Here is an 11676-nt window from a genome sequence, read left to right on the forward strand (position 1 = left end):
CACTAAGACAAGGTAAACACAAGATAAACACAAATAATTGGGGCTTAAACAAGATAGATGTGCATTGCCGTCTCATGTAAATAATCTAGAGGTGGGGAGTCTAGAAGGGTTATGGAGACTCTGTGGTCCTCCAGGACCCTGGCCCCTTCTCCCTCTGGGCTTTACCATTCATGGGCTGTGCTCCTCTTTTTCATTGTCCAGGTGACTCCAGCCATTTCATGTAAATTTCAAGGAGCAGGATTGAATTAGGAAAAAAAGTGGGTTGACACCTAACAGCCTCTACTACAACTGTCCATTCTCCTTTCTTGCCCTTGGCCTTCTGGTCGGATCTTTCGGCTGTGTGTGACTGTAGCCTTCTGACCTTTGCCTTTCTCCATTTTCTCATTTTGCCTGAATGCATAGATGAATCAGTCCCTGGTCTCCTTTGATAAGCCTTGGGAAAATCAGTTTATTGTTCTTAGGATTCCATCAGTTACAAAATGCAGATAGGTGCCTGTTACATTGCCCTCAGGGGAATGTTCAGTAACTCATCTCCGTGAATTACCAACTCCTCAGTTCCTTTGTCAGGCACTGTGTCAGGTACTGGGATTCTGAAGAAGTCGTGGTCTCTGTCCTCATGCTAGCTCAGAACCCTGTGTATAGAATAGTGAAACAAGAGGAACAACAACTGAATTGGATACTTTAAAAATGTTCTTTGAAAGCTATAATGTGGTGTCAGTGTCAGTTGGTATTTGTGATAGGAAGTTACATAGTTTTAGAGCTTTATTGAAGACCTTATAAGTTGTAGTTACTCCCGATTTTACATTAATGAGAATCCAACACATCAGAACTAGTCAGGTGGTAATATTCTGCATATCAGTGATTGAGGAACATTCTGGTTCTGCCCCACCCCCAATATTTTGTTTTCCTTCATTCCATCATACACACAGATCCCTGTGGACAGTGTAGACACATGTAGGCATGTACAGCATAGCTACATCAGCAAGATCAGTATCAATTTGTATGTCTGGTTATATATTTTTAAACATTTTATGAGGTTTTTTTGGTGTGTTAAAATGTTCTTTGACAATGTGATATAAAACGATTTCATGATAGTCATCCATACAAATGTGTTATTTGTTAACTACGATAGATACTTTCTGGTTTTCCAGCATTTAACAACGGCTTAGGAGGTTGGTAAAGATGATGAGAAATAGCAAAATACATCCTTTGGATAAGATGAGGGAGCTGCTTAAGCAGATGAAGATAAATAAGTGTGTTTCATTCAGTTTAGACTGATAGACTAAGATATCAGGAATATCGTAGTCTAACCAAAAGTTGGGAGACAGCTCAGGATGAATTTTATTTTAAGTAAAAGGGTATTATAATTTAGAGCTCTAATTTCATTAGCCACTGGGTTTCTTGAACTTTGGCTTCTTGGATTAAGGATTATACAATAGTTGCACTCAAGACCTAACTTCCAAACAAATGGCTTTTTTTAAAATATGGAGGAGGAATTTATTATAGTACACTATTTATGACTGTAAACTTATATTAGTGCATTCAAATGAAATTCTGTGATAGGACTGATTTATTAAATTACCTACCATTTTCAGGCTACATGTACATTGTTGGCTTTTTTTTTTTTTTTTTTTTTTTTTAGGTTTTTGCTTTTTTGGTTTATGGCACGAATTATAAAGAAAATATTTTAGATCCAGTATGGTAGAAAGCAATATAATGTTACATGATGTCCTAGGTCCTCTCGACTGGGGGTTCTTTCTAATCCTGGTTCTCTAGTTTACAAGGTCTGTGACCTTGGGCAAGTTATATTACTTGATTTGTTTGAGCTTAAATCTCTCTTATGTAAAATAGGAATTATGTTCTCTATTTTACAAAGATTGTTTAAGACTAATATATAAAAGCCCCAACAGTGTATCACAGATATTGAGTACGTCATGGCCATTACTAACAATAGCAACAGTAGTGATTTTTAGTCCCTTTTTCTTCTTAGCTTTTAGAAAGAAATCAGGGTGAGGGAATTCTTTTAGACAAGTACTTTCTGCTTTGTAATAGATGTTGAGTAGTCAGCAGTGGTATGAATAGGAGTTTCAGTGCCAGGGGTTGGTTTCAAAAGCTGTTTGGAAATACACTTACCACCTGCAGTCTTGAAAGTAGCTTTGCTGAGAGCTAGGTGTACAGTGGTTAACAAGAAGACACGCTGTTTAAAGTCAGGTGGCGGGGGCAGACATTAAGACACCAAAAAATAGAAGTGTATAGAATTTCAGATTGTATGAAGTGCGATGAAGGAAACGCATAAGGTACGGTAGCTTTATTGTGGATCGTTAGGGGAAACCTCTCTTGAGGAGTTAATTTAAGGCCTAAACATTGTATTACCTATTCTATTGTGTTACCGGTTTTGCTCAGGAAGGTCAGGTTTCTGGTTCCTATCACTGAGAACTTAAAGGTTCTCCGTGCAAAGTTCTCCATACAAAGCCGGGCATTGAGTCAGAGACATAAGGGGTTCGTGGACTAGCAATGAAGCCTTGTGGAGTCAGAGCGTAATTTTTTATACACTGTACTCCGCATATATTTGTACTTTGTGTTTCTTTCTCTGTTTGCTTTTTTATTTTTTTCATGCCTCTGTGCCTTTGAAGGGGTGATTTTATCTATCCATAAATGACCCTGCTCTTTTTTTTTGTCATTTTAAAATTCAGTTCAAGGTAACCTGTACTTGGAAAGCTTTTTAGAAGAATTATCTCTCTCAAATGCAATCTGGACATGCTTATGAAACCTGTGTGTGAAACATCATTGTGGGGCACCTGGTTAAGTGCCCAACTCGATTGTGGCGCAGGTCATGATCTCACAGTTGTGAGACTGAGCCCTGCCCATCCAAGCTCGGTGCTGAGCACGGCTCACTGAGCCTGCTTGGGCTTCTCTCTTTCCTTCTCTCTCTGTCCCCCCTCCTACCCCAGACACATGCGTACTCTCTCAAACATATAAATAAACATTAATAAAATAAAGTATCACCGGTTTCCTGTTGCTCTTATGATAAAACGAAAAATTCTTAAAATGAGCTAAAGGTCTGTCACACTCTGGCCCCTTTGTGTCTTCGGCCTCATCTCTAATCACTCCTGCGTGTCTTCCTTCACTAGGTGGACCATGGGATCTTTGCTTCATGGTGGTTGTTCCCAATTCTTAGAATCTTAGAGGTTGCCTAGTTCAGCTGTTTATTTTAAAAAATGAGGGTTCTTTCAGCGGAGGGCGGGTCAGGGGACAGGCACAATGGATGAAAGGGAGCGGGAGATACAGGCTTCTAGTTAATGGAATGAGGAAGTCGTGGAATGAAAGGCACAGGGTCGGGAATATAGGCGATGGTATATTGTGAAAGTGTTGTATGGTGATGGATGGTAGCTCCCTTTGTGGGCACAGCGTCACGTATAGAGTTGTTGAGTCACTAGGTTGTACACCTGAAACTAAAGTAGCATTGTGTGTGAGCTGTACTCAAATATTGTTTTTAAAAGATGAAGTTTCTTTGAGCTCTAAAATATAGTGATTCTGTTTAAATAGATTAAGCACCCTGCTTGTCTAGTTTCTCATTAACTGCCTGTCTCCTTCCTTTGATTGTCCTTCTGTCCATTTGTCATCGTGCTGGGACAATCATAATGCATGGGCTGGATGAAATTAATACTAATAGAGATGAAATTGAGAAGATAAGCAAATTAGGAAGCCTGTATCATCCCAGTCTCCTTTTCAGGTTGCTGATATCAGGCTATTCAGATTTATAGTGATCACATTGTGAAGTTCTGTAATTAATGACAGTCTCATGTTCTGGAAGAACTCCAAAGGCAGAAGTGGAGCACTGTTTGTACTGTATTTTTCTGTATGTCTTACAAGAGGAGTGACAGTAGCAAGCAGTCGTCTTTATTTTCATCAGTATTTGGATCCATGAAATGAGGCTAAGGAAACTCGTGTGCACACCAGAGTTCTTCCCCGTGTCTGGGTGGCCCCAGCTTCTGTTAATTTTAATTTCTCAGAAAAAGAGGACAGATCTGGGCATTAAGAAGTGAATATTAGGCATCTTGGTATAATGCTGTGTACAGGAATGTGGTAGATTTGAACCTTTTAATAGTTGTAGTACAATGGCATGGGTACGGCTAGAGGGCGTTGTGCTAAGTGAAATAGGCCAGAGAGACATTTTACTCGTGTGGAATTTTAGAAACAAAACACATGAGCAAAGGGGAAAAAACAGTGAGAGAGGTGAACTAAGAAATAGACTCATAACCTTAGGGAACGAACGGATGGTTACCAGAGGGGAGTGGGTGGGGTGGGTATAAATAGGTGGTGGGAAATTTCGGAGGGCACTTGATGTGCTGAGCACCGGGTGACATTGCAAGTGTTGAATCACTATATTGTATACCTAAAACGAATATTACACTGTATGTAATTTAAATAAAAATAATAAAAAATAATTGTAGCATGATATTTATTTTACATTATTTTTTGTTTCCCATCGCTGGTTAGCTCTGACTAGGTTGGAGCAGCGGGTATCTGTAAGGTGACAACTATGTCAGGTACTGGGCTGGGCAGTTTTTGCAGGGGCTTTTGTTTTGGGGCTTTTTTTTTTCACACAACAGTTTAGCAAGTTAGATGTTATTTGTCTCAGTTTTGCACATGAGTAACTGTAAAAGTGAAATAGCTTACTGGAGGCCACACTCAAGTGGTGGAGGTAGAATTTGAACCGAGTTCTGCCTGGCTGAAAGCTTGTATTTTACTACTTTATTACTCAACACTAAAGATGTTTTTTTCCTACCTGCATATAAAAGTTACTTCAGGAAAAAGAGACCTAAATGAATCATATTAAAATAGTACCTTTTGGGGCTCCTGGGTGGCTCAGTCTCTAAGCATCCTCCTTTGGCTCAGGTCATGATCTCACAGTCAACGGCTTGTGAGTTCGAGCCCCAGGTCGGGCTCTGTGCACATAGCTCAGCGCCTGGAGCCCGCTTCGAGTTCTATGTCTCCCTCTCTCTGCCTCTCCCCTGCTCGCATGCTCATGGTCTCTCAAAAATAAACACACATTAAAAAAAAATAGTACCTTTTTAGCTCAGCCTCCCCAAGAAGTGTTCTGTCCTCTCTGGAGTGTGAGAGGTTGGGGTTATAGATGTGGGAGGCAATTGTGAAAGCAAGTTGCAAGGAGACTTGACATCTGTCACCACCTTATACTGGCCCTCACACTCTTGGGATGGCTCTGATTTAATTCTCTTACTTTCTCTCCGTTTCTGATCAGTGTGAATACCACTTTGTGGCATTCCTTGTACCATTAATAATTTATGTCATTCCTCATTGATGGCTGGTGAGCTCCGTGAGAGCAGGGCTCTGTCTATCTTGTTCATCACCGTAGGTGCTGGCAAAGTGCTCTATGTTCTCCAACTCAGTTTGGTTCTGGGGATTGGATAGCAGGTTGGGATAGCAAGGGATACTCTTATTTGTGGAGTGACTAGAAAAGAAGAAAAGGTAGGAGTTTTGGAGTATGGAGAAAAGAGAAGAAAGGGGAAAAGAAGGGGGTACAGTTGATGAAGAGGGTGAGGGTTGGGAGATTGTTTGTAGGTTTCCTCACCACAGGGCCAAGGCTGCAAGTTCTTTGGGGTGTAGGCCAAGGCTTGTCTGTGGGCATGTAGTGTGTAAGGCCAAGTGCTTGTGACAGAAGACATTGACTATGTCCTCTATTCACATGGAGTTGGGTGGATTAGGACCTGGTTTTAACAGCTTTTACTGACATTTGTGTAACATTTATTATGATTTTCCCCCCCTTGCTTCTGGTCTATTTAAGCCCATATTTAATTGGGAAGGGCACTGGTTCCAGAATATGAGGAATCCATTTCAAGATTCCAGGCTTTAAAAAAATTTTTTTTTAGTTTATTTATTTATATTTGAGAGAGAAGGGGAGAGAGAGAATCCCAAGCAGGCTCTTCACTGTCCATGAGGAGGCCAAGGCGAGGCTCAAACTCATGAACTGTGAGACCATAACCTGAGCTGAAACTGAATTGGATGCTTAACTGACTGAGCACCCCCCCCCCCACTTTTTGAGTTTATTGATTTATTTGAGCCTATACCTCTTGATCTCAGGGGTCGTGAGTTCAAGCTGTATTTGGGGTGTAGAGCCTATTTAAAAGAAAGGAGCTGTTTTAGCAAGGGACACACAGCATCCTGAATTTAAGTGGACAGCCCGTGTGCTCGCTTTGGCAGCACATATACTAAAGTTGGCACGATACAGGGATTAGCATGGCCCCTGCGCAGGGGTGAGGTGGACATTCCATGGACAGCCCACATGGTAGCAGGCGTCTGCATGTCCTGCTGCAGGTTTGACTCTCCTCTAAGAGTCAGTGCAGAGCCCTGCCCAGGGCTCGTTCCCATGAACCAGGAGATCATGACCTGAGCTGAAATCAAGCGTTGGACCCTTAACCAACTCAGCCTCCTAGGCACCCCGCAAGCTTCTTTTTTTTAATGCTGAGCAAAATTTCAGTGGCCTTGATTAGGAGTAGGAGCAAAGTGTTAGGACCTTACATGGTATAGCCCCCTTCCTGCCATCCCTCTCTTCCTTTTCTTATTTCAAGTAGGCTCTATGTCTTGCGTGGGGCTTGAACTCAGGACCCTGAGGTCTAGAGTCACTTGCTTTACCATGTGAGCCAGCCAGCCCGCCCCCACTTCCTGACCCCAGCTCTTATCATTCCTCTTCAGCTGTGACATCCTGCTTCCTTAATATTTCTCAAATTTGCTCAGGGTGTTCCTGCCTCAGTGTTTTTCGCATTGATCCTTTTTTTCCCTGATACTTTCCCAACAGATAATCCACTGACTTGCCCTCTTACCTCCTTCAGATCTTCTCTAGTGTCCTATTATCTTTTAGGCTTTCCTTGACCTCTATGAAAAACCCTTACCGCCCCCTCTCGCCCAAACTTCTGCATTATATCTTCCATAACACCCATCCTGCATTTTGTATGTCCTGTCTACCTTCATTGGAATTTTAAGTTCCATGAAGACAGGGTCTTGGTTTTGTTCATTGTTGTATCTCTAGTGCCTGGAACAGTGCCCAGAACAAGTACTTCTCTTCTGCATAGGACATTTTCATACAAGCTGGGAAAAAAAAAAACCTTTATGAATCAGTCCCACTCTAGAGACTAAATGAGAACGCACCTTTTTTGGTTTGTCACTTTTTTTGGTTTTGTTTTGTTTCATTTGTTGGGAAAGCATCCTGTTGAAAAACTTCAAAATGTGGGGGTGGACATATAATTGAAATGGAACAGGCAAAAGAACTAAAATAAAATACTAGGAGGTAACCTTCATATGAAAAAATAATTCTATAAAAGCTCTTTATTCTTTCTTTTAAGGAATATAGGTCCTCAATATTCTGTTCTTAAAAGCAGCCTATGTTGTTCACTTTTGCTGTTTTGGCTCATACTTTTCTGTCTCTCTGCATTTCATCATATTGTCTCCTTCTGGCACTTTTCACTTAACCTGAAATCTTCCTTTTTTTTTTTTTTTTTTTTTTGAGGTTTCAGCTCAACTCCCAGCTCAAAAACACTACTTCCAGTCATCTACTTGCTTTCTTTACTGATCTGCTATATATTGCTCAGGTGACATGTAGGTAGTCCACTGTGTGTTTATATGTGTATATCTTGTATTTTCCATCTCTGCCTGCTGTCTTGTGACAGCTAGGATTTTAGTGTAATCTCACTGCCCAGGACCCAAAAGGCATTTGGGAATTGTGGGAGCAGTTTTGATGCAGACTGACTGGGTCCAAGGACCGAGAAGGGGGTGTCCCACAGGACCAGCCAGGAGGGTCCTTAGCTTCACCCAGGATAGAAATCAAAAACCTGCGGAGAGGAAGTGAGAACAGAGTTTGTTGAAGACCTAGAGTGTGTAGATAAGGAGTGTCTGGGAGACTCAAGAAAGAGGAGTGAGAATTGTCTTTGTTTGGAGTCCAGGGTTTTTATTGAGGATTGTGGTCTGGTGACATGTGTTCTTAGGCATTCGGAACAAAGACACACATTGAGGTGTCCTTCCTAAGCCACTTATGCCCTGGAGCCCAGAGGTCTTGGAAAACTGTTCATGGCCACCCCACCTGGTCACTCCGTAGGTGTTATGTCTTATGCTGGAAGACTCCAAAGAAATCACTAACTCCTTGGTCTTTACAGGGAGGACATGCATTATCTGATCTAAGGCAGTATGCAAGGCAGGGGTACGGGTCCTAGCAAGGGTAGAAGTAGGAGAAGGAACAGAAAGAGATCCTGGGAATCTCTTTAGTTTCTCCGTCTCAGTTTGAAAAGCCTTCATGTGCTTCCATTAGATACATTGATATATTTAGGCTTTACTTTTAAGGACTTAATTAAACGCTTAGTATAATAGATAGAATAACAGAATGTAGAAAAAAGCTATTTGTGATATTTTAGGTTCAACCTAAACAATTTAGGAGAATGAGCACTTATTTCTTGAAATAATTGTAAGGCTTTGTTTTCCTTTATGTAAATGAGTCCTATCAATTTAAAAATGCTCAAATTTACAATTTGAATACCTATAGTAGGTGGCCCGTTATAACCTGAAGAAATATGTTTTTGCTTCATACTTTTTAAAAACGGTGGATGTGTAAGTTTTAAGATGTTAATAGTTTGAGACCAAAATATATAACAATTTTATGTTATGAAAGTGTGTGTGTTATGGTTAGATAAATAGATAGCTGTGGAGGTAGCAACAAGTATTATTGTATAAATGTTGATAGCCTGTGGAAAAGACATGACCTAAAATATAAACAGAGGGTATTCGTGGGTGGAGGGTGGCTTGAGAAGAAAAGGGACTTAAATTTCTTTTTGTTCTTTTCCAGATAAAAATTGGAAGCAAAATAGACTATCCTTTTTATCATTTCTGTTATTTTGTTTTTATATATCTTTTGTTTGTTTAGTAGGGGATTACTTTGGTTTATGTTTAAAAGGGTTAAATTTTTTAAAAGACATAAATTAGCATGTTGCCTCTTCAGTAGCCATTTCTGCAACTGCAGCTCAGCTGTGGAAGTTGTTTTTCTGTTTTTACCTCTGTGAACTCACCCTGAACATGGATTTCTTTTGATCTAGCTCTGTTTGAGAGAATCCTTTGGAAAAATGTTAATAACCCACCAGTATGTGCTAGTTCCTAATGTGTGTTTGCTTTTTTTTCTAGGAATTGAAGCCATTTTTTATGAAGGAAGTTGGCAGTCACTTTGATGATTTTGTGAACAACCTCATTGAAAAATCAACATCATTAGACAGTGATGGGTGTGCTATCACGAGCTTTTCTGTTCTCGAAGGAGAAAATAATCACAGGGCTAAGTAAGTATGACTGTTAGTTTCTTTTAGTGCAAACATGTACTCTGATCATGCTCAGTGGTCAGAATACAGGCTGCAATAAAAATGCCTGGCTTCACATGCCAGTACCACTTTTTATTAGCTCTGTGCTGCCTTGGGCAAACAAACCACTAGAAGGGTGGTTTTTTTTATCTTAATAGGAATATTATAACAAACCATGTTTTTGTTTTGTTTTATTTTGTTTTTTTGAGAGGGCGCAAATGAGCAAGAGGCAGAGAGAGAAGCAGGGCTCACCTGAAGTGGGGCCCTGGTTGTTTTGTTTTTTGTTTTTGTTTTTTACTTGAAGCGGGGCTTGAGGTCAACTGAAGCGGGGCTCAAAATCACAAACTGTGAGATCATGACCGGAGCCAAAATCAAGAGTCGGATGCTTAACTAACTGAGCCACCCAGGTGCCCTGGTAGCAGAAATTTCACTGCGGTTTCAGAGGACAGAGCAGTCACAGAATGTGAACGGGAGCAGGGCTCCACGCCTGTCAGAAGAGAGTGGCCATCAGTGTGATGCCAGGCCTGCATTTCCGGAGGGGCTGGGCTGTGGAGAGCCGTTGACCGCTGCTCTAACTTGGGGTGCCTAACGGCTCTACCTCCCGAGGCCTGTGTATAGCTCACAGCGTTGTTCAGCGGTACCTGAGAGAACATTCATAGAACCCTTCCCGTGGTCCCTGGGTCATAGTGAGAGGCTGCTTTATTAATGTTATATGTTATAGTTGGTCGTATTCTTTCTCTTATCTATAGATTTACATTTCTTAATATATTTGAAGTATTTATATTTTGATTTTTTGCTCTTCCCAGAGATCTCAGAGCACCTCCAGAACATGGAAAGATTTTTGTTGTAAGGCGGTCTCTCTTAGAGTGAGTATTTTTAGTTGATTTTATTAAGTTTTTAGTTTGAATTAAAAGTGTTCTGATTTTCAAACCATTGCTTAATCTGTGCACCTTTAATGAGTTCTATATTCATATGAACTGTCGGTTTTGATACTTCTTATATACTTGCTGTCTCTTTTCCTCCTTTGTGATCTTCCAGTTCTATATCTAGTTTTAAAGGAGGAGTTAGAGGTAACCATGGCTAACTGTCCTCTGATAAACTCCTTGAAGTTGCGATGCAGAGAACCTATTACTGAAAAAGCTGGAAACAAAAGTTTTCTGATTAGGTAGACCCCTTTATGAGAGTTCTGGTGTTGCTGCCTTCTTGGTATATATTACATATATTTTTCATCTCATTGGCTAGCCAGCCAAGAGACGTGATAGTTTTCTCGGATTTACTTAGTTTAGAATCCTGATTATGTGAATTTTATGAAAAGAAAATTTAGGCAGTTTATATTAATTGTGGTGACCTCATTTGTGAACTGCAAATTAAAGGTGTACTTTGGGTAGGTAATGACTATTTCTTTTATAAAATGTTTTCTGAGTAGATCATTTATTTATTTACTCAGTCATTTTATTCATTAACCTACTGCTATAATTTCACACATTAGTATAGGTCATCTGAAATAGTTGGGCTGAAGAATTGCCTTGAGCGTCTAAATGTGCTTTTTAAAAAAAATACATCTTCAGGGCGCCTGTGGCTCAGTTGGTTAGGCATCTTACTCTTGATTTCAGCTCAGGTTATGGTCTTGGGTTTGTGGGATCGAGCCCTGCACTGGCCTGTGAGCTGGGCATGGAGCCTGCATGAGACTCTCTCCCTCTCCCCCCCACTCTGAGGTGTATAACCAGTATCTCTAATACTTATGAAAATTCACTCTCTGTGAGCCAGCTTGATCTGTTTTACTTAACATTGATGAGAAGAAAGAGGGGGACAGAGGGTCCAAAGCAGGCCCTGTGCTGACAGCCGAGAGCCTCACGCAAGGCTTGAGCTCACGGACCCGTAACACCAAGACCTGAGCCCAAGTCAGACACTCAGCCAACAGCCATCTAGGCGCCCCAAGAAGGCTGGTTTTCTGAACATGTTATGTAGAATACGGTTTCAGTGTTTTGCCACACTAATGTCTGAAGAAATTTATCTTTTAAAATCTGTATCTGGGAGGAAAGGCAGACTTTTCACATAAAAGAGAAAATAAATGATTTTGGACATTATAATTAAGATCTTAATGATAGAATTATACTATATAAAAATAAACAATATTAAAGTATTTTATAATTATAAAACATTTTTTTAACCAAGGAAATAAAACACATATTTTATGGCTCAGGTCATATTAGAATTTGAAGATACCAAATCCAGGGAAATCTAAAATATCATTGAAAGTCCCCCCCCCCCCATAGGAAGTGTGTCTTGGGCTTTTCCCTTATTATTTTCTTTACTTTTTTTTTTT

At 40.4% G+C, this 11676-nt stretch overlaps 1 protein-coding gene and 1 non-coding gene across 6 annotated transcripts in view; both read left to right on the forward strand.

Annotated features, from left to right (window-relative positions):
- Nucleotides 1–11676, forward strand: part of SOAT1 (sterol O-acyltransferase 1) — a 65296-nt gene that overhangs the window by 33300 nt on the left and 20320 nt on the right. For all 5 annotated transcript variants that reach the window (XM_029935157.1, XM_029935156.1, XM_029935154.1 and 2 more), the window contains 2 exons: nt 9184–9332; nt 10157–10216. In XM_029935157.1, coding sequence (XP_029791017.1) covers nt 9184–9332; nt 10157–10216 — 209 coding nt within the window. The remainder of the gene's footprint in view (nt 1–9183; nt 9333–10156; nt 10217–11676) is intronic.
- On the forward strand, nt 6207–6310 carry LOC115288809. The gene has a single exon (XR_003907201.1). It is a non-coding gene; the product is annotated as a U6 spliceosomal RNA (small nuclear RNA).

This window comes from Suricata suricatta, chromosome 3, assembly GCF_006229205.1.
Source record: "Suricata suricatta isolate VVHF042 chromosome 3, meerkat_22Aug2017_6uvM2_HiC, whole genome shotgun sequence".
In the NCBI taxonomy this organism is placed as follows: domain Eukaryota; kingdom Metazoa; phylum Chordata; class Mammalia; order Carnivora; family Herpestidae; genus Suricata; species Suricata suricatta.